This window comes from Nannospalax galili, unplaced genomic scaffold (genome assembly GCF_000622305.1).
Source record: "Nannospalax galili isolate Female #2095 unplaced genomic scaffold, S.galili_v1.0 scaffold1532, whole genome shotgun sequence".
Classification (NCBI taxonomy): domain Eukaryota; kingdom Metazoa; phylum Chordata; class Mammalia; order Rodentia; family Spalacidae; genus Nannospalax; species Nannospalax galili.
In genome coordinates, this window is record NW_008330832.1 from 1,228,849 (window position 1) to 1,250,653 (window position 21,805).

At 47.9% G+C, this 21,805-nt stretch overlaps 1 protein-coding gene and 1 long non-coding RNA gene across 3 annotated transcripts in view; one reads left to right on the top strand and one right to left on the bottom strand.

Moving 5' to 3' along the window:
- The window catches only part of LOC103749931, an 11,862-nt gene extending 6,053 nt beyond the window's left edge, over positions 1–5,809 (bottom strand). Inside the window, exons 1-2 of the long non-coding RNA XR_607958.2 lie at positions 5,669–5,809; positions 312–415 (exon numbers count right to left, since the gene is read on the bottom strand). This is a non-coding gene — a long non-coding RNA (uncharacterized LOC103749931). The remainder of the gene's footprint in view (positions 1–311; positions 416–5,668) is intronic.
- Positions 5,810–6,078: 269 nt separating this feature from the next.
- The window catches only part of Bicd2 (BICD cargo adaptor 2), a 51,893-nt gene continuing 36,166 nt past the window's right edge, over positions 6,079–21,805 (top strand). For both annotated transcript variants that reach the window (XM_029556035.1, XM_008852866.2), the window contains exon 1: positions 6,079–6,433. In XM_029556035.1, the coding sequence (XP_029411895.1) occupies positions 6,194–6,433 (240 nt within the window). In that variant the 5' untranslated portion in view covers positions 6,079–6,193. The remainder of the gene's footprint in view (positions 6,434–21,805) is intronic.

Here is a 21,805-nt window from a genome sequence, read left to right on the forward strand (position 1 = left end):
ACCATCCTTAACTCCAGTTCCAGGGGAATCCCAGGCCTCTTCTGATCTCTGAGGCATTGCATGACACGGGTGCACTCACATACATGCAGGCAATACACTCATACACACACACACACAAAATAAAAATAAAAAGAAACTACTGCTTAATCCAAGGCCACAAACATTTATACTTATTTTTCTTATAGGAGTATTATAATGCTAATTAAGTCTTTAATCCAAGTTGGGTTAATTTTGCATCTGTCATGAGGTGGGGCTTCAGTTTTATTCTTTGGTATCTGTTGTCCTGGAGCACTTGTTGAAAATCAACTCACCATAAAGTCATGGGTCAATTTTTAGACTCTCAATTCTATTCCATTGATTGATTTCTGGAAAGTAAACAAAGCCATCCGGAATTCTGATTGGGCCGTTATTGAACCTGTGGATCAGTTAAGGAGTAGGTTAGACTTTTACAGGACAAAAGTGGCCTTGTGAAGCTGGAGGAGTACTGGCAGGCTGCCTGACTGTTGGATGATAGTCCCAATGGGCCATGTTATCCAGAGCTCTCTTGGATCAAGCCATAGGACCCCATGACCTCAGATACTTGAGGACAGAGGTGGAGGTCAGGGCAGGAATACCCAAAGGAGAGGCGTATCCATATCAGTCAGGGTCAAGATGAAGGAAAGTGGGAAAGTCAGCTCACATCCAGCATTAACTTTCAATATTGGAAAATTCCTCCTCTGAGGATAACAGACTTGCTCAGGACTCACAGATATTGTGCACAGATGTGCCTTGCTGAAGAAGACCAAGAACAACCAGATGTTTGTCAATAGGATTAACATATAGTAGATCCAAGCCAAGGACTGTGCAGCCTTTAAAATGCATGGTGACAAGGAACCAGTGAGTAGTATACACTATTTATTTTATTAGTTTTTAATTTTTATTTATTATTTTTATTTTATGTGTTATGCCTGCATGTATAGGTAAGTGCACCCGTGTCGTGCAATGCCCACAGAGGACAGAAGAGCCTGTCAGATCCCCTAGAACGTTATGAATGGTTGTTAAGTGCCACGTGGGGGCTGGGAACTGAACCCAGGTCTTCTGCAGGAACCGGCAGTGTTCTTAACTGCTGAGCCATCTCTCCAGCCCTCCATCTATTAGTTTTTAAAATATTTTTGTTTTATGTGTATGCGTGTATTGCCTGCATATAGGTAAATGCACCCATGTCATGCAATGCCCGCAGAGGACAGAAGAGGCTGTCAGATCCCCTGGAACTGGAGTTACAGACAGTTGTTAGCTGCCATGTGGGTGCTGGGACTCAACCCAGGTCTTCTGCCAGTGTTCTTAATCGCTAAGCCATCGCTCCAGCTCCCCTGTTAGTTTTTTTGTTTGTTTTTTTTTTTGGTCTTTTTTGAGACATCATCTCCCTGTAGCCTCAGCTGTCCTAGAACTCACTATGTAGACCAGGCTGGCCTTGAACTCACAGAGGTCCGCCTGCCCCTGTCTCCCGAGTGCTGGGAATAAAGGTGTGCACCACCACACCCGGCATTTTTTTTCCTACTAGTTTTTAAAATGAGCATACAAAGTAATAGTTTTCCTTGACATTTTAGAAAATATTTATTATTTTTTAAATTTATTTTTATTTTTATGTGTATGAGTATTTTGCCTGCATGTATGTAAGTGCACCCGTATTGTGCAATGCCCATGGAGGCCAGAAGGGGGCATCAGATCCCCTGAAACTGAAGCTACAGATGGTTGTTAGCCACCATGTGGATTAGGGAATAGAACCCAGGTGCTCTACATGAGTAGCCAGTGCTCTTAACCACTGAGCCTTCTCTCCAGCCCCTTATTTTATTATTTTAAATTATGGTGTGTGTGTGTGTGTGTGTGTTTGTGTGTGCACATGAGTACAGGTGCTCTGAGAGGGCATCTGATTCCCTGGAGCTGGAGCTTTTAAGCTGCCTAATGTGAGTGCTGGGAACTGAACCCTAGTTTCTGCTATGAAAGTCTGGGCAATCATTTTCTCTGTTGTGCTGTTTTCTAATCTATAAAATGAAAAGGTAGCCCCAGCTTTGTAACTTGTTCATGAGGCTTAAAAGAGATAGTGAATGTTTACTAAGGCACAGGGCTTGGAGCAGGATAAATGCTGGATAAAAGTATTGGGGTCTTCAGCATCAGTGTTGTTGATGTGTCTGAGCCAGCCAAGGCATGACACAGATGACACAGAGTAGCTTATTGAATGACTGACATTCAGATTTAAGTTGAGGAGCCCCTGACATCATGAATATTCAGGGTTGCTGTATCATGTGCCATTCCGCTAAGTTAGCCAAGCATACCTGAGCAGGCCATGACCTGATGCTTTGCTCCTGGGCCATCAAGGAGGTGTTCACATGGGTAATGACAGCTTTCCAGGCAATAGTGAGTGGGCAGAGCCTGACAGTGTTCCCCCATATCCATCAAGTAACAGCCCAAGCATCTCTGTGTAGGAAGACTGGTCAGCTTTGCCTGGGTTGTTGGAGCCTTTGATCACAAAGGCTCAGCAGTTCGACTGAGGCTTTTGCTGAGCAGTCCACCATAGATAGAGCCACTGTCTACTCTCCCGGCAGCAGTCCCTACTGCTTGATTCCTGGACCTTTTCTGCCAGACTGCCTCTATCCTCAAGGGCATTCCCTGCCTTATCACAAGAGAGTGCATATGTTCAGGGAGTGGTACTGAGTGAGGCCAACCTGGTCTGTATAAGGGGAATCCCCTGGAACTCTGGCTGGCATTCCCCCACCCTCCAAATAGACCAAGAGATGCTGGGCCCTCTCAAGGTTCCTGTCCTCCTGGAGCTGACATTCTAGGGTGACCCAGAACCCAACAGAGGGAAGTAACTAAAGCCAGAAGGGGGAATTAATTCCAGTGGGTGATGTGAAGGAAAGGGCCTCTCTGGAGGTGTGCAGTCTTACAAGTGACTGTGTTGTCTTAACTTTGACTCTGAATGGACTGGGAGTGGGAAGGCAAGGAGGACAGTACATGGTGATATCAATGATCTGGGTAGAGGTGATGAATGGCACTTGGGACAAGCAGGAGGCTCTCTTGTGGGGTTTGTCATGAAGCAGGGTGACACAGCCTTTGCTAGCTAGGTGAATGGATGAGGAAGTTAAGGGCAACACCAAGGATTTGGGAGTGAGCCTCAGTTTCCTCATTTATAAAAACAGATGGTCTGATTCTGAGTACTGAGAGCACTGAATGAAATGATGTAGGTCAAGATGTTGGTAATGTCTGAGACCCAGGGACAGCTCAAGGGGTGGCCCATCATCTGTAGTGTGGGGGAGATCAACCTGCTTCTCTTATCCTTGTAGGTCCTCTACCCTCATAGCCTTGACCAGGAGTCCCCTGGATCTCTCTCAGGTGTCATCTACTCAGGGAAGCATTTCCTGTTTCCCCCACCCCTACTGGTGACAAACTAAGGACCCTAGAATTCCCCCCTCCTGACCCTAACCTTGTTGTTCAGCACTGTCCCTCCTGTAGGAAGAAAGCTCACAATGGTAGTGATCAACTCTGCATTTCAATGTGCCTGAAACCTTCCCAGTCCCTCTGCCACCACCTTGTCTTCAAGTTCAAAGTTCTCTGTTCAGTTTCTGCACCAGATTCTCATGACTCTCTCCATCTCTTCTCATATCTGTCCCATAGGGAGGTGCAGGACAGGGGTGGGGACGTGCCCAGTCAGGCCAGCCTAGGGCAGGTGCAGGTGCTGTAGAGGCTATGTACTTGTTGGAATAAGGCTTGTTCCTTCTTTATCCTAGGGTCTGCCCAGTCATTGTGAACAGGTTGCCTGGGTCTGAGAGGGATCTTTCAGTATAGAGCCAGGACTGTCCCAGATAACCAGGCTGGTTGGTCACATCTACTCCTACTACGGTAAAATTCCTTAAAAATAACCCAATTTGAGGCTAAAGATGGAGCTCTGTTGGTAGAGCACTTGCCTAGCATGCTTAAAGCCCTGGGTTCAGTCTTCAGGGCTGCAATAAATTGGACATGGTGGCACACACCTGTAATCCCAGCACTCCAGAGTTTGAGGTAGGAGGATCAGAAGTTCAAGGTCATTCTTGGCTACAAAAAAAGTTGGAAGCCACCAGCTTGGGCTACATGAAACCCTAGGTCAAAAAATAATTTAGGGGTGGGACAGATACTGTACTGCTTTTCCAGAGGACCTCGGTTTTCGGCACCCATGTCAGGCAGCTCACAGCAGTCTGTAACTCCAGCTCCATATATACATACATACACATATATACATAATTTAATAATAAAAATATGACACATTATTCCTATATAAACAAAGCATCAAAACACTAAAAGAATCCAGGTTCCATAGGGAAATGGCTGATCCCAGATCTGCAAGTCAGAGAGTAAAAGATTCCTGATCCCAAAATGATCTGTGCCAGTGAGAACTCAGCAAAACCTGCTCCAAATACAGACTCTAAATAATCAACCCATGCTGGTACCAGTGTGTACATCACTAGCTTGCTCTCAGGAAGGCCAGACAGTAGGAGGTGAAGAAAACCTGACAACTAGACACAACTGTAGAGGACCAGGAATACAGTGTTGGGCCCCAGTGCAATTGAAATCCACATAGTACTTGGTTAAAAGTGTGTGTGTGTGTGTGTGTGTGTGTGTGAGTGTGTGTGTGTGTTGTGATTTCTATTGCTATGCTTCTAATTTGATCTTCAGAGTGTCATTGTGCCAAGATGGCCTGGTAGCTAGGATTGTATGTTAAGTGTCAGGTGAGACACAAGGAGGAAGTGAAACCAAAATGTATGGCACAGAAATTTGTTACTAACAGGTCTTAGAGAAGTTGGGGGAAGAGAAGGAGAAAGGGAGGGCGCTATTGGACTATGTGTTTAGTAGGGGTGATGGGCATTATTTTCCCTGGTAGGCAGTTGTGGATTGGCTAAAGAAAAGAGGGGATGACAAACTTATTTACATGACTCTTGTGCTGACTCTAGATTTTCTTTTAATCTTTGTGTCAAGTGTGTATGACGAGTGTGTGTGTGCACAGACCCCATATCATCAGATGAAAACCTCCCGGGTGTCAATTTTTGTGTTTTACTTTGTTTGAGACAGAGTCTCTTTGTTGTTCCCCTTTTCATACACGAGGGTAACTGGCTCTAGAGCTTCCGGGGATTCTCCTGTCTTCGCCTCCCATCTTGCCTTAGGGGCACCTGGATTACAGACTGGCTACTGCGGCCAGCTTTAAGTGGGCTCTTGGGATCCGAACACAGGTCCCGAAGCTTGTTCTGCAAGCCCTTTAGCCACTGAGATATCTTCCACGAATCTCTGGGTTTTTATGGTGGTTCGCAGCTGTAAGGTATGTGGAGTTTGGGGTATAGTGAATAAAGGACCAAGGGAATTATATCCAAACCACGATATGAGGGGTTAAAGAGAAGAACCACATTTGAAATTTAAGTCACTCAAGAAAATGGAGGGGAGAGGGGGAGAGACAACAACAGTATTAAACACGTTTATCACACTGCTCACAGAACTGCTCTTTTCCGTGAAACAATACCCCAACAGACTGTGGGGTACAAGAGGAAGTAGTGACCAGGCTGAGGCTGAGACTCTACTGGGACTCCAGCACCCAGTTATTTGCATCCTTTTGGCACCTCCCGCGGCCCCACCACAAGTCATTCAAATCCCGCAGAGTGCGCGCTACCTGGTCTTACAAGCGGTTCCCTGACCCTGTAGCTCATGAATCTCATTCTTAGCATCCAGAGCGCTACTCATTGGACTCCACAATGGCTGGGAGCTGAAGGGTGGAGGTTCTGGGATGGCTGCGGTTGTCCCTGGGCTCCTGTCCGTGGCACCCAGAGTCGTGTGACGTCAGCGGCGCGGGCCAATCATTGCTTAGAGCCGGGCGGGCGCGGCGCATAACGGGCCGAGCACTAGACGTTCGGCGGGACTACATCTCCCAAAATCCTTCAGGAGGCGTCGGCTCGCGTCAGCGCCCGAGAGCCCGCCCTCCTTGGGATTTAGACCAATCATAGTCGCTAGCCGGGCTGGCGCGAGGGGCGACGGGTTGTGTAGTCCTCTCGCGGCGGGACTGCAGTCCCCAGTGTGCCCCGCGCGTCAGGGAGGAGCAGTGCAGCGGCGCGGGCGGTGGTCGAGGCTGGGCGGCGGCGGCGACAAGGGCCCGGCTTGTGGGACCCACAGTGGGAGCCGGCCTCGGCGCGCGGCCACCATGTCTGCGCCGTCGGAGGAGGAGGAGTACGCGCGACTGGTGATGGAGGCGCAGCCGGAGTGGCTGCGCGCCGAGGTGAAACGGCTGTCCCACGAGCTGGCCGAGACCACGCGCGAGAAGATCCAGGCGGCCGAGTATGGGCTGGCAGTGCTCGAAGAGAAGCACCAGCTCAAGCTGCAGTTCGAGGAGCTCGAGGTGGACTATGAGGCCATTCGTAGCGAGATGGAGCAGCTCAAAGAGGTGAACTGCCGCCTGCGACCCCCGCCTGAGGCGTTAAGGTCACCCTGCCCGGCGGGGGACTGTCCCAGGGGTGGGGCACGGGACCCAGAGCTGCGGCCCAGGGCTGGTTGTGAGAGTGGAGAACTCGGCCTTCTCCAGCGGGGAGGCCCGGGCTTCTTGGAGCCCTGCTCACCAGCGGGTCTCCTTCCTCTGCGGGCCTTGGAGGCCTTTTGGTTTCGGTCTGATGCTGTGCGGGGGTCATTGCTACCTTGGGTGTGTCTGTATGTAGGTGGAGAGCGAACAGATGCTGTGCTTACAGCTGAGACCATCGACACAAAGTGACCCTCAGGGAAAGGCCGAGCCCGGGCCTGGGTCTGCTGGCCGGCCACTGGCCACTGCTTGTCACCCTCAAGCAAATCACTTCCCTTCTCTTGGCGCAGCTGATTTCAGTGCGTTTTATCTGGTTTCATGACTGCCCAGAGGCTAGGAAGGGATGTGTGTAGGACTGAGTGAGTCGTGGCTTCGGCTGACTTTTCACTTCTGTGGCCCAGCTCTGGCCCAATGACTCTTTCCTCCTCCCGGTAATTGTGCTCCCTCCGGCTGGGATGCATGGCTTCCATCGCCCACTTCCTTTCCTGCTCTCCTTCCTGGGCCCTCCTTTCACTCTGGTATCTATCTTCCTTCTGTAGGAAATGTTGGTGGCTTTTGTCATTCCCACTTTGGCAAGAGAGGTTAGACCCTCAAGCTGGCGAAGAGCTGGGGAACCGGGCAATAGGAGGGACCTGTGTAGTCCGTGCGGGATGATTAAAATGTCAGTGTCTCTCCTATCTTCCTCACTTTCCAAGTCTTGTTCTGGGAGGAGGAAGATACCCTTGGGTTTGGAAAACTCCTACACCTTGCTTATGGTGTGGCTATGGGCAGAGCGCTCTCTGAGCCTTAGCTTCCACCTCTGCAAAATGAAGGTGCAGCTTTGCTCCCTCAGAAAGCGTTTCTCTGATGTTTCTTTATTTGGAAAAGCCTGGCATGGGGCCAAGCAGGTGGCCTGTTGGTTTATTTGGACGACCTCCTTCTCCATCAAACTCAGAGCTAGTCTTGGCTGTTGGTCACGGGCCCATCTTCTGGTACCTCTGTCTTTAGCCAACCTTGGATAGGTGCCTGGACTCTCAGAACCTCTCTTGCCTTTCTGGGGAGATCAGTAAACTGCCCCCCACCCCCATGATATTGGAGAGAAATGAATCTTTAAAGTCTAGCTAGAGCAGGTGCTGGGTCAACACCAGAAAGGACTGTCCTGGTTGGGTGCTCACATGTGCTTTTATGAACAAGTCCTTTGGCTGTGAGTGGATATCAGTGCCTTCCCCAAGTGTGGCTTCACTGGATCTATAAAAGGGAATGGGAGCCAGGCATGTTGGGGCACACCTGTAGTCCCAGCACTCGGGAGGCAGAGGCAGGCAGACCTCTGTGAGTTCAAGGCCAGCCTGGTCTACATAGTGAGTTCCAGAAAAAAGAGAGAAAAAAAAAAGGGAATGGGATGGGGTCCCATCCTGAAGGTCCTCCACCTTGGGGTAAAGGTATGTGACAGATGAAGGTCAAGGACTGTGAGACTATCCAGTGGATGTCCTCATCCCATTTCTGGTCTCCTGTGTGGGGCTTATCTTACCCCTACCCCCCCACCTCCATCTATCAGTCAGGTGGCACTGTTAATTACAGCACCCCTCTGTTTGCATGTATAGACATTCCCCTCCTCATGGAGTGCCTGTAAACACTTCCTAGCTAGCTCACTATCCCTTTCTGAGTTAACAGCTTTCCTTCAGTAGTGTCTGTTGTGAGAAGAGGCTATTTCTAATCTAACCAGTCCCCATTTTGGTGCCTTCCAATTGTGAGCTCTTTGCTATTAATATTACGGGTACAGTCATTTTATGGCACAGTGATGAACCATGGCATAATCTTATATCTGGAGGGAAAGTCCTTAGATTTGGTAAGAGGGTGTAACTGTTTCTATAGGTACTTTTTTGGCATCTGCTTAGCCTAATGCCATCTCTTGGCTTCTCCACATATTGGTTGCATGGCCTTGAGCAAATAGTTCCTCTCCCCTTTGCAAGGTGAGATAAGTTTCTGCTCTGTCCCCAGTAGAGTCCAGAAGAGTGTGCATCAGTTTCAGAGAGGGTGTCACCTGTTGATAGAAGGTGCCAATTTGCCTTCTATCAATATTGTGTCTGTTTCTCATACCCATGCCAGAGTAGGCTCTTGTTATCCTGTTTGATTTTGGTCAATATAATATTTGAAAATACTAACTTCTACTTAAAAAAAAATTAAGATTTAAGGAGAGAGTGTATGTGGGAGGTTTCCTTCCACAGAGGGTGAACTATCTTAATTGTTTTGAGTTTGCTCCATTAACTATGGTGGGTTTAGTTACTAAAAAGTTTTGCTACGGTTGGAGTTGCTTGTACTCTTGCCTGCATTTAAAGATAAAACAGTCTTTGAGGGGAGGAAGCTGACTGACCCAGGTAAAAGGGTCAAGGCTGAGGAGGGGCCTGTGGTAGGTAAGTGGACTCAGTGCTAACCCTACTGCCTTTCTCCTTGGGGGAATGGCTGTGTCTTGCTGACATCATGGCGTGGGTGTTGACTGAGGCCAGAGGTAGAGAGGATATCCAATGGCCCCATTTTACTGATGATTTTCTTTTTACTGTCTGACTCAGGACACATTGTCCTAGTTATGCTGTGCCTGCTCACTTTATCCAGCATGATGGGGAAGAATTAGATGGACTTTTTGTCAGCCCCATGGTATTTGTGGTCCTGAGTGGCCATGGGACAGTATACTATGTCTCATCTGGAGCGTCTAAGATACAGGTGTGTTGGGCTGGCAAAGCAGGACAGTTACCTTAGGCAAGTGGCTGCGTTCAGACCCCCTGTCTCTGTGTTGAGGGGAGAGGCCCAGGCTTTACTGGGGTTTGGACTCTAGGAATAGGTCTGGACACCCCTGCCACTTTGGGTGGTGCTGAGCTGTGGTGCATCACCTTCCTTATTTTCGACGTGCATGTGGGTGGAAGCCAGTGCTGGCTGAGCACGACAGTCAGCATTCAGCACTAGGAAATGCTTTGTCAGCCTTGCTCCACCTCATTCAGGCCTTGTACTCCTCATCATGGTACCTGCAGCAGCTCCCTGATCCTGCTTTGTCCTTGCTGTGTCTTGAGTGTCTTCCATTGCTGCCTCTGGGGATTGCCCTGTGTTTCATGCTCAGCCAGTTTGTGGGCCCACCCTGTGCTCACACTTCCCCTTCCTCCTGGAAGTCCCACTCTCTTGTCAAGCTTGGACACTTCCTGCATGGTCCCCTGACTCTGGACTTTGCTTGAGCTGCTGTTTCTAGCACTTGGGGCACTGGAGGAGGCAATAGTGATAGAGGGATTAGCAGAGGACACACTTCAAGGTGCACAGCTTGCTGCTTGCTGTCTACTGGAAGTGAAGCCCAGCCTCCTGGAGTGTTTGCTTCCAGAGAGGGAAAAGCCCTGGTTTCATTTGAAATGAGTTGTGGTCTCTCCTGTTCCTCAGGCACTCCTCAGACTTGAATCTACTTCTTTTTAAATAATATTTATTATTTTTATTTTATGTATATGAATGCATTGTCTGCATATATGTAAGTGCACCTGTGTCATGCAGTGCCCGAGGAGGTCAGAAGAGACAGTTGGATCCCCCGGAACTGGAATTATGGACAGTTGTTAGCTGCCATATGGGCGCTGGGACCTGAACCCGGGTAATCAGTGCTCTTAACTGCTGAGCCATCTCTCTAGGCCCCCAATCTCCTTCTTGAGCAGAGGGATAGTGGGTACTGGCAGGTATTGGAGCTGCGAGTGTATTTCAAAGGGTCAGGTGGGATGGCAGTAGTCTGCTGTGTGAAGATGCCTGCCTTGAGGCCTTGCAAATCCTTGAGGTACTTGAAAGCGCTTATCCTTAGGGTCCAGTGGTTGAAGAGAAGCAGCTACAGACTACAGACATCCAGACAGTGGCCACGTTCTGCCTTTCTAACCATCAAATGTGGGGTAAGAGGTCATAAAGGAATCTCATAGGACTCTTCCACTTTTTAAAATGTCCCAAACTGCTGTTTCAGATCCTGGTGCTGTTTTCTGAAGGGCCTGGGGGCTAGGCACCCATACCTGGCAGAGAATCTGCCCCAGGCATGTGAATGGCTGATTCAGGCCAGCTCTGCTGCATGTGGAGGTGTGGCCTTGGCCGCCTTCCACTGGACACACAGCTGGCACAGCTATGATGGAGCCAGCCTCTCTTTAGGGATGCCAAGCATGCTTTGAGGCTTAGCAGGTGGGGCCAGAAGGAGGCACAGCTTCAGTGCTAGGAGCCTGCCATTCTCAGGGGAGCCAGCAGGCACTGCCTGATCAGGAAAGGAAACTAGCTGCATGTAGTGCCCAGTCCTGTGGGCTCCACACTCTAATGCCAGAGGGAGAGTTTGGACCCTGTCTGGGCTCTCAGGAACTGTGTGGCCCTAGATGATGAGCTACTCTTCTGTCTAGGCCTCAGTGGCTTAATAATGGTGACTGTCACAACAGTCTGGCTTGCTAAAATAACTTGGAAGGTCACTATCCTTCCCTTAGGTCTGGGCAGCCACCCTCTGCAAGAACTCTGGCCCAGGTTCATGTGAGATTCCTGCTGGGCCTCGTGTATCACTCAGGGACCCTGGCCTTCTTTATAGAGACTTATTCTTGTCAATTTGGGTAGACCCCATCAGTCAGGTCTGCTTTTCCACATATGTAGACTGGATAACAGACTGTTCCACATATTTGGGGTTAAGAAAGGTTTGATTTCTTCTTGGCATTTCCTGCCATATTGGTGTGAGAAAGAGTCCCACAGGCTCAGATGGTCGAGGTTTTGGCCCTAGGCCCTTGTGGTTTAGTGTTCAAAGCGTGGCCCCTGAAGCCTACCCATGAAGCAGAAAAAAGTGATGTGACTGTCTAGCTTTCTCTTGGGAGCATCTCAATACCAGGCCAGCTCTGCCATGGGAGGTAGATGGAGGTGGGGGCCATCCTGCTTGAGTGGATGGTGGCATTGAAGAAAGCAGGAGTGGTGGGCTGCTTCACCTTTTAGGAATTACTGAATTTAGGCTGGGCGTGGTGGTGCACGCCTTTAATCCCAGCACTCTGGGAGGCAGAGGCAGACAGATCTCTGGGTTCTAGGCCAGCCTGGTCTATATAGAGTTCCAGGACACCTGGGGCTACAGGGAGACTCTGAAAAAAAAGCTCACTTATGCTCTGTCTGCACTTAACCTACAGTTTATAGCTGCAGCCAGTCTTGCTTCTATACTCAGTTCACCTTGCTGCAATGGCTTTGCTGAAAAAACAATCATTGTTGAGTTTTCCTACCTAAAACCTAACAACAGTTCCTTAATGTTGTCTGTTTCCCAAGCAGCACTTGGATTTTCCCAACTTGACTCAGTTGAGACTGCAGATTATATTTGTTCTAAAGTAATTGATATGTAGAGGAAAGATTTGGGTATAATGGAAATTTAACATTTGCCTGTGTGTAATTCCATTCTAAAAAAAAACAAAACAACAACACTAATGGGCTTGGAGATGTAGCTCAGTTAGTAGAGTACTTGTCTAGCATGCTTGAATTCCTAGGTTGGATCCCCAGCAACAAATCAACGTGGGGACTCCTATAGTCCCAACATTGGGAAGTAGAGGCAGGAGGATCCGAAGGACAGAGCCATCCTTAGCGACATAATGAGTTCAAGACCAGACTGGGCTACATGCAACCCTCTCTCAAAACAAGTGGTCAACCACTAGTTAACACAGTGCCCTGGGCCCTGCTGACCTAAGCCGTGTGAGAAAACATTTTTATTTTATTTTATCTATTTATTTATTTACTTATCTATTTATTTATTATTTATTTATTTATTTTGGTCTTTTTGAGACATGGTCTCCCTGTAGCCCCAACTGACCTGGAACTCACTATATAGACCAGGTTGGCCTGGAACTTACAGAGATCTGCATGCCTCCACCTCCTGAGCCCTGGGTTAAAGGCGTGCGCTACCATGTCCGGTGTGGGAAAACATTTGTATCTGTACACTTCTTGTACACTTCAGAAAATTCACCTATCACCATCTTACAGCAGCTCCAGAGCTGCCAGCCTGTGATAACACATCCACTAGCAAACCCCACCCCCAGCACCTTGTCAAAAACAAATGTCCTGCTGGGCGTGGTGGCTCATACCTTTAATCCCAGCACTCTGGAGGCAGAGGGAGGCGGATCTCTGTGAGTTCAAGGCCAGCCTGGTCTGCATAGTGAGTTCCAGGTCAGCTGAGGCTACAGGGAGACCCTGTCTCAAAAAGACCAAAAAAAACCCAACCAAACAAAAAAAATGTCCTGTGTTAGAATTTGTTTTTAACCATTGAATCTGTGTCAATCTGTGCTGCCTTTTTGTCGTTAATTAAAAAAAAAAAATGACTGTAGGACAGTTCTAGATTTATAGAATAACTGCAGATAGTATAGAGAATCTCTGTGTCGTTGACCCTCCCCCTTCCAGTTGCCCGTTATTAACGTCATACATTAGTGTGGCATATTTGTTACAATCGATGAATCAAGACATTGTCATAAAGCCTGCACTTTGTCTACATTATCTTTGTTTTTACCTGGTGTCCTTCTGCCCCAGGGTCTCAGCTAGGATATCATGTTGCATTTAGTTATCATGTCTCCTCAGGCCACTCATGGCTGTCACAGTTTCACAGAGTTTCCTCACTTTTGATGACCATGGCAGTTTTAAGGAAGACTGGTCAAGTGTTCTGTAGAAAGTCACTGATGGGGATGTTTGTTATTTGGGAGTTTGTCATGATTAGATTGGTATTTGGGTTCAAAGGAGGAAGATCGTAGAAGCCCTGTCTCATTGCACATGCCCCCCTGCTGTTGACCTTGATCACCTGGATGAGATAGTATTGGTCAGGTTTCTTCTCCACACTAAAGTTACTCCTTTTTTCCATTCTGTACTCTTTGGAAGGAAGTCAATATGCAAAGAGAGTTTGAAATTTTTTTACATAGGATCCGTGTCCCTCTCTCCCTTTCCCCCATCCTCCTGTCTCAGCCTTCCCAGTGCTGGATTTATAAATGTCTTGCCTCCCAGCCTTTTGCATAGATGTTGGGGCTCTGAACTCACTTGGACTGCACTTTACATACTGAGCTGTCTTCCTGGGACCTTGTTAAACACTTCCTCCCCTACCCCCACTTTCTAACACTACAAGTTGTTCCAGACTTATGTTGTGTATTTCCTGCCTTAGTCCTAGAACCAGACATTGCTCTCAAGAAGCCCTGGTTCCTTTGAAAGGAGAGGTCTTAGAAACAAAGATTAGTTGCTAAGTGTGCTTATTGTACTAGGGTGTGTTTGGTGCCAGGTCCTTTCAGCTACAGAGCAAGGAGTGTGCCTGCTAACTCATGTATACAGATGTACCTATAAATATTTTCCTAGGCAGCCACATGTATGTACATTTAGATAACTCCTTCTCACCACCTGCTTATCTGTAGCCTCCTACTCCAGCAGTGACACCTGGCGCCTGCCACACAGTAACTCATCATCACTTCCAGTTCACATGTACAGCATTTCAGATGGTTCTTCTGTACCCCAGTAGGCTGCTTCATCAGCCTTTTGCCTTTAGTTCTTTCTCTTTTTTGTTTTTCTTTTTGAGACAGGGTCCCCTGTAGCCCCAGCTGGCCTGGAACTCACTATGTAGACCAGGCTGGCCTTGAACTCACAGAGATCCGCCTGCCTCTGCCTCCCTCTGCTGGGATTAAAGGCATACACCACCACACCCATCTTACTGCCTTTAGTTCTATAGATGCTGCTTCTCTCCACAGTTACTCAAATCACCATGATATTCCTTTACACATACACACATACCCACACACCCAGGTGGATTCCAGATTTTGTATTTGACTCAGATTGTCTGGCCACATTCTGCATTCTGTTGTGAGCTTCCCAACCAAATTAAAAAAAAAATTTACATACATTAAGAGTCACTTATTAGTGAGACACTGTCTCAAAAACAAAAACAAAAACATGTTTTTAGGCATTATCCGCTTTTGACAAGTACCTAGTATCATGCATATATACTTTTTTTACCACATTGAAAAACATACCTTGTACTTCATGTGCTCACGCCTCCCAGTGAGTCTCCACCAACCACTGATCTTTTTACCATCTCTATAGTTGTGTTTTTATCAGAATGTCACACAATTGGAATCTTTTGAGATTTATCCATCTCTTTATCTGTTTTCATGGCTTGATCCATTTAAGGACATTTTGGTTGCTTCAGTTTTCAAGTTATGAATAAAGTTGCCATAAGATTTTGTGTAGACTTAAGTTTTCAAATCATTTGGGTAAATATTGTAAGAATGAGGCTGCCAGATATTTGTCAGGACTGTGTTTAGCTTTGTAAGAAACAAAACTTCCAGAAGAGTGGCTGGCCCATTTGGTGTTTCCGCCATCAGTGTCTGCAGACCTTATTGCTCTCATTCCTACTAGTATTCAATATTGTTGTTGGATATGGGCTATTTTAAAACATGTATAGTGGAGTGTTATTGTTTAATTTGCAGTTCCCTCAGGGTATATGAATATTAAGCATCTTTTCACTTTTTAATAGTAGTAGTATAGTACTGTTTTTTCCATGTTGAGGATTGAACCCAGGACATTTTTTTCAAATGTTACTTTACTGTTGGCATACTCTGTTTGGTATCTTTTCTGACCTTTTGGTCAGTTTTTGAGTTGCTGCTTTTCTTTTTCAGTGTAAATGCTCTTAGTATGTGTTCTGTTTAAGCAAGCACTTAACTACTTTGAGTCTAAGACATATTTTGTAAATTCTTTCTCTAGACCATGCTATCTTTCTGTCTCTTAGTAGTGTCTTTGACAGAAGTTTTTTTGTTAATGTTTCTTTTGCTTCTGTGGGTCATGCTTTCTAGTGCTGTGACCTTCATTACTAAAGGTCATAGTTTGGCTTCTCTTATTTTTGACTGCTTTTATAGTTCTGTGTTTTTCATATGAGTCTGAGGTCTGTTTTGAATCAACTTTTGTGAAGAATTATGAGGGCTGTGTCTGATTATTTTGTGCGTAGGTATCCATTTGGTTGGGAAGACTACCTGTCACTAAATTGCCTTTTGTTCCTTTGTCAAAGATCAGTTGATGGTATTTGCGCTGCTTTTGTTTCTGGGCTCCCTGTTCTCTTCCATTGAACTATGTGACTTTTCTTTTTGCTAGCACAATACTGTTTTAACAATATGTTACCCACTTTATTGGGTTTGTATCTTCCTTTATGTGTGTTGTGTTGTGTTGTGTTTTGTGTGTGTGTGTGTGTGTGTGTGTAGAGGTGTGTTGCTGCATGCACTCCTGCACTTTTGCAGAGGCCAGATGAGTATGTATATTGGGTGTTGCTCTTCACCTTTCTTTAAGACCAGGTCTGTCACGGAACTTGGAACTAGGCTGGAGGCTAGCAAGCCCTAGTGATCCTCTTGTGTTATCCCCATGTCATCCCCCACCTCCCACACTAGGGTTATAGGTATATATTGCCATGCCTAGCTTTTTACATGGGTGCCTAGGGATTTGAACTCACATTCTCAAACTTGCATGGCAAGCACTTTTACCTGCTGAGCCATGTTCCTATCACCTCTTTATGTGTTTTTTGCTAATTTTATTTATTTATTTATTTATTTATTATTTTTTGTCTTTTTGAGACAGGGTCTCCCTGTAGCCCCCACTGTCCTGGAACTCGCTATGTAGACCAGGCTGGCCTTGAACTCACAGAGATCCGCCTGCCTCTGCCTCCCGAGTACTGGGAATAAAGGCGTGAGCCACCAAGCCTGGCTTGCTAGTTTATTTTAATTGTGTGTGTATGTGTGCATGTGTGCACAAATGGTGCATCTGTGGCGATCAGAGGACAACTTGTGGGAGTAAGTTCTTGCTACCATGTGGGTTCTGGGGATTGAACCCGGGTTGTCGGACTTGGCAGCCAGTGCCTTTACCCACTGAGCCATTTCCCTAGGACTGAAGTCCTGTGGTTTTTGTATAATTCTGTATGGTATACAGTTTTAGACACACTTATGTAATGGGAGTCAGGGCTTGGCTCTTTCTATCTTCCTGACTAAGGTTTGCCCATCCCTGGAATGGAGGAATGCCTTTGACTACGGTCAGTTAACAGTCCTATTTTATTTTAAATTGTACTTATTTTATTTTATTTATTACTTATTTTTGAGGCTCGGTGGCTGGCCTATGTAGACCAGGCTACATTTGCTATGTAGACCAGGCTGGCCTTGATCTCACAGAGATCTACTTGCCCCTGCCTCCAGGGCTGAGATTAAAGGTGTATGCCACCATGCCCAGCCTGTTTTTTGTTTGTTTGGTTTTTGTTTTGGTTTTTTTTGAGATAGGGTCTCCCTGTTGCCCCAGCTGGCCTGGAACTCACTGTGTAGACCAGGCTGGCCTCTGCCTCTCAAGTACTGGGACTAAAGGCATGCACCATCACGCCCAGCATGTTTTGTTTTTAATTGTGAGAAATATAATTAGATTTACACATAGGCAAAAAATTTTCAGTATTTATAGTTAAGTTTTTCATAAAGATGAGTGTGATATTTCTCTTCGAAAGTTATGACCCCATGCTCTTGCTTCTAAATCTTTCCACAGAACAAGTTTCTGTGTCATTTTTCCATCTGCCTGGGCTCAACTCAGGATGGACCCCACTCCTATAAGCAATCTACAGATCGAGCCATGTGTATTTTGGTCAAGGCAGTGATTAGGGAAGGAGTCAGCTGCTGGGTTCTAGGTTTGCTTAGGCATTCACACAAGTAGGAGCTGGTGCTGGGTCCCTCTTGAAGAGTGCCAGATAACTCTGCATTTGAGTTAGATGCCTGTACTGGCATTTCAGTGTCAACCCCATCCCCACAGAACTCGTACTGGTACTTGTTGCTACCACTTCTCTCTCAGAGTCTTTTTCTGCCCCTTGTCTGACTATGCCCATCCCAACATAAACCTTAGTGCCCAGCCACTCTAAGACAAGTAAGTGCCTTCCCTTCTTTCCTGTGCCTCTTCACTGACATTGGAGTGTTCACATATGGATTTGTGATCACTGGGATGGCACTCAGCATGTCCTGTTCCATGTCTGAGTCTTCCTGCTCAGCCACACAGTTGTTTTTGGCCACACTTCTTTCTCCCTACTCTCTGGCTGTGCCTCAGTTTCCATCATGGGTTTCCTTTCTCCCTACCCATGTGAGCTAGAGTCTGAAATGCCCTGCCATCAAGACTTCCAAAGGTGAGACTGCCTGCCCCCCACCATATTTTCCTTAGGCTTCTGTCCCTCCCCCCCAAGAAGTCACCTTTGTTCAGTGACTTGAGCTTGTCTGCCCCCCTCTCCAGAGGCTCCCCGCCTTTAAGGACCCCACACATAGCCCCACACTGTAGGCTCTTAGTGTGGGGGGTTGTGAGAAGGAACTCTTCTCCTCCTAGGGAGCAGTCACCAGCTGTTGTTTAATGGGGGCTGCTGCTGCTGGAATCAGGGTTCCTGCTTTGATTGTTAGACTGTGTCTTAGTCCTCTTTCTGTTGCTGTAACAGAACATTGAAAGGAAAGGGTTTATTTGAGCATATGATTCTGGAAGGCTGGGAAGTCAAAGAACATAGCTCCTGCATCTGCTAGCCTTCTACTGAAGGCCTTATATTAGTTATTTTTCTGTTGCTGTGATAAAAACACAATAACCAAGGCATCTTATAGAAGGAAGAGTTTATTTGGCTTGTGGTTCCAGATGAATAAGAGTTCATCATGGTGGGGAGGCATGGTAAGGTGCAATTACAGCAGAAAGCTGAAAAATCTCATCTTCAAGCATATACAGGAAACAGTAGGACAAGGCTATAAACTCTCAAAGCCTGCCTCCAGTCACATACTTCTTCCAGCAAGGCCACACCTCCTGGAGGTTCTATGACTTTCCCCAAACAGTGCCACCAACTGATCAAGTGTTAAATACTTGGAGCCTGTGGAGGGCATTCTCATTCAAACCACCACAGGCCTCATGCTGTGCAACTCACTGTAGAAGGCAGAGGGCCAGCAGGTGTGTAATGAAAGAGAAAGGGGTGCTACACAAGAAGGCACCAAACATTCATGAGGACTCTACTCCCATAACCTCGCACATTCCACTAAACCCCACCTCCCAGCACTACTGCATTGTGGGGACGAACTACTGGAGCCAGAGCAGACAGTGACCTAACTCAGGGCAGTCTCTGTAAGAGATGTCATCTGGGATGGGAATGTGCGAGGGTCATGTGTCAGCATGGAGAGGAATGGAAGGTTCCCCTGGATGACCCATCAAGGCCAAGGCATGAAGGGACAGCACAGAGTTCAGAGACGAGATGGCTGGGCTCACTTTGTCTTTTAAGACATGGAGTCCCAGAACCCTTTAGCCTGAACCTGAGGTCCTCACCTCAAGGTGTGCAAACCCCTGTGGCGGGGACCTACCCATAGGGAACATGGGTTGGAAGTGCTCTCAGGGGTGTCTGTCTAGCCTAGGACAGTGCTGTAGTGCTGACCACAGGGCATCTAGAACTTCCAGAGTGTCTGGGAAACTGAGCATTTCTATCTTCACAGCCTATAACTGTCTTCTGTTTTCCTTTGGGCTCTTTTCTGGTCCTGTGGTGGGAAAACCTCCAGGGCCTGGGAAGAGGGCCTAAGGGCCTAAGCTTGAGATTCTCCTGCCACTCCCTGACCTTGAGTCTCACTGATATCCCTTCCTAAAACAGACTAGAGAGGTGAGGAATGTGGCAAGGGCTAGAGATAAAGTGAGAAAAGCTTATTTCTCTCACATTCACCTGTAGTCTCCAGCCCAACCTGGTCCAGGCTGCTCTGCCTACTTGTTGAGTTGTCCTTCTCTGGCCCAGAACAGATGTGAGCTGGATGCTGCCCAGTGGGGCCTCTAGGCTCCTCCTCCTGCCCTGACCACAAGCTGCTAAATGGAAGTCTGTGTTGAGCCAGCTGCTGTGGAAGATGATGGCTGGTCCCCAGGCCCCAGTGCTGGACTCTGTGTAGGGGAGCCAGGGTCCATAGGGACTTCTGCTATCCCCAAAGCTCAGCTGGCCAGAAGCCTGCCTCCTGATACCAGGGCAATTAGGGTGTAATCTTCTCTAAATGGTGCCCGATTCCGGCTAAATCCCTCCTGCCCAGGGACGAATCCCTAGTTTTCTAAAAGCTGCTTAGCATTTGGACGCTGCCCAGGGCAGCTGGGGTTCTCAGTTGGCAATGGAATGGCTCCTGTGGATTGATGCAGGCCTCATGGGGTAGGGGGTTGGGGCGGGGTGGCAACACAGACAAAGACCATTGAGAACCACGGCAGCAGTGTGGTGTGCTGCTACTTGGGTATCCTGGGCCCTGGTCCTCCTAATGATCCTCACAGTCTCAAGCAGAAGGCTCCTTGGGAAAGGGAGCCATGTGGTTACTGACTCAGCCTTTTGCTATGAGCTGGATGATGGGTCTTTGGAGGGACCTGGGTTGGGTGGGCCTGCTTAACATAGTCTGATAGACAGGCCTACTAGGCAGTCCATTTAGCCAGAGGTAGGTGAGCACTGGCTACCTGGTCCCTGACTCTCTGGAAGCCCCCATTCTCTATCTCACAGGCTCTCACAGGGACTTTGTTGCCTTCCTAGGCCTGGGCTTGCTCTTGGCCCACCTGCCAGGTGAGGCAGCCTGGCTTCCTCAGGACTCAGCTCTATCTCCTGCCCCCTCCCCAGCAGCCACCTGCCCCTCCCTGAACAACCTTTTCTGAGGGTGCCACACTGTTGAAAAGAAAAAAAATGTTTTTGTTTTTTGTTTTGTTTTGTTGTTTGCAGTGAGAAACCCTGGTGATGCTCTGAGGTGAGAACTGTTTGGCTTTGCTGAGCTCATTGCTTACCTGTGAGATGGGGGGAAGTAACAGGTTCTGCTGTGCAAGGCTGCTGTGAAGATCTGATAAGATCTCTCCCATTCTGCAGGCCCTGGAGCCTAAGGCCCCTATACTGCCTATGTCTGCTCAGGAAGTGCCCTTTGATAAAGGGAAGAAGGAGTTGGTCCTGGAGTCCTTCCTTAGCCTTCTCACCCAGTAGGGCTGTGTGGGAACACCTGGCTGGGGTGGGTGTGGGTAGGGTCTCCCATGCTGTGTCTCTGGGGTCTTTTGAGGAAGTTGGTAGGTCCATGTGCCCAGATCTGCCTACACACAGTATCATGTGGGACTTTAAAAAATCCAAAGCTCAGACCACACACAGGGTAAATTCTCAGTTTTGATGCTTCTGGAATAATGTAGGAATGTAAGTGGAAACTCCAACCCCATGCGGAAACTTCCCAGCATTGTTCACTGTAATTTGACCCATGGCAGGTCCCATCCACCCAGGATACCTCTGGGCCTGTCTTTGGAGTTTGCCCAGGACATGCTGGGTAGGAATAAGACAGCCAGTTTGGGAGCTCCTCTGCCACTCAGGCACTAGGAGTGAATGTGATGAACTGTGTGTGGCCCTTCCAGGGATGGGGGTAGAAAAGAGGAGATGCCCCACAGGAACTTCCAAGGCTAGCCTACTCAGCTCCCCCCACAACCCCCGCCAAGCCCTGTACTCCCAGAACTCCAGTGTCTGTCCATCTCCTGGACCCACCATCTCCAACCACCTACTTTGAGTGTGAGATCACTTCCCAGCTGTATCTTCACATCTGTCACCCATACTTTCCCCAGATACTTCCTGAGTGTCTTCTATCTGTCGGGTGTGGGCTCCATTCCTGTGCCTGGTGCCATTCCAGTATAACCAGGGCAGGCCAGCCCCTGTTGTTCAGGGGTAGCTGCCCCACTCCTCTTTGTGTTGTCAGAATGGCCCTGCCCAAACCTTTCCTAGCATCTGTGAACTGAAGTAATGGGGCCGCTAACTGAGGGTGGCATTGGTCTAGAATTTTCTGGGACAGCTGCTGGACTTTTCCTCACTGTCTAGGCAGGTCCAGCCCTCCCTGTGGACCCCAGAGCTGACCCTGTGCCCTGAACTATGCTCAGAAGCTCCTTACACACAGGGCTCCTGTGAAGGAAGAGGACAGAACCTCTTCTAGGAGTATGCAGGGGCTTTGGAAGGGGGCTATAGCATATAGGCCCACTTCCCACTGGAGCAGGATCTGAGGCTAGGTACTTCTCCATAGAAGTACTCCACTGCCTCACTTCCCATACTGTGGCCACTGCTCTTGGCAGGGGAAATGGTACCAAGTCTACTTGTTGACACCCCAGTTCTGAGAGTGGTCCAATTGGGATGCAGGAGGGAAGTCACAGGGTTCTGTCCAGCCCTCCAGAAAGTTCTTTCTTTATGTGGGAGCTTTGCGGCAATTTAGAGGCTGCCAAGAGGCCCTGCCACTCACTGTTGGGATTGGTCTG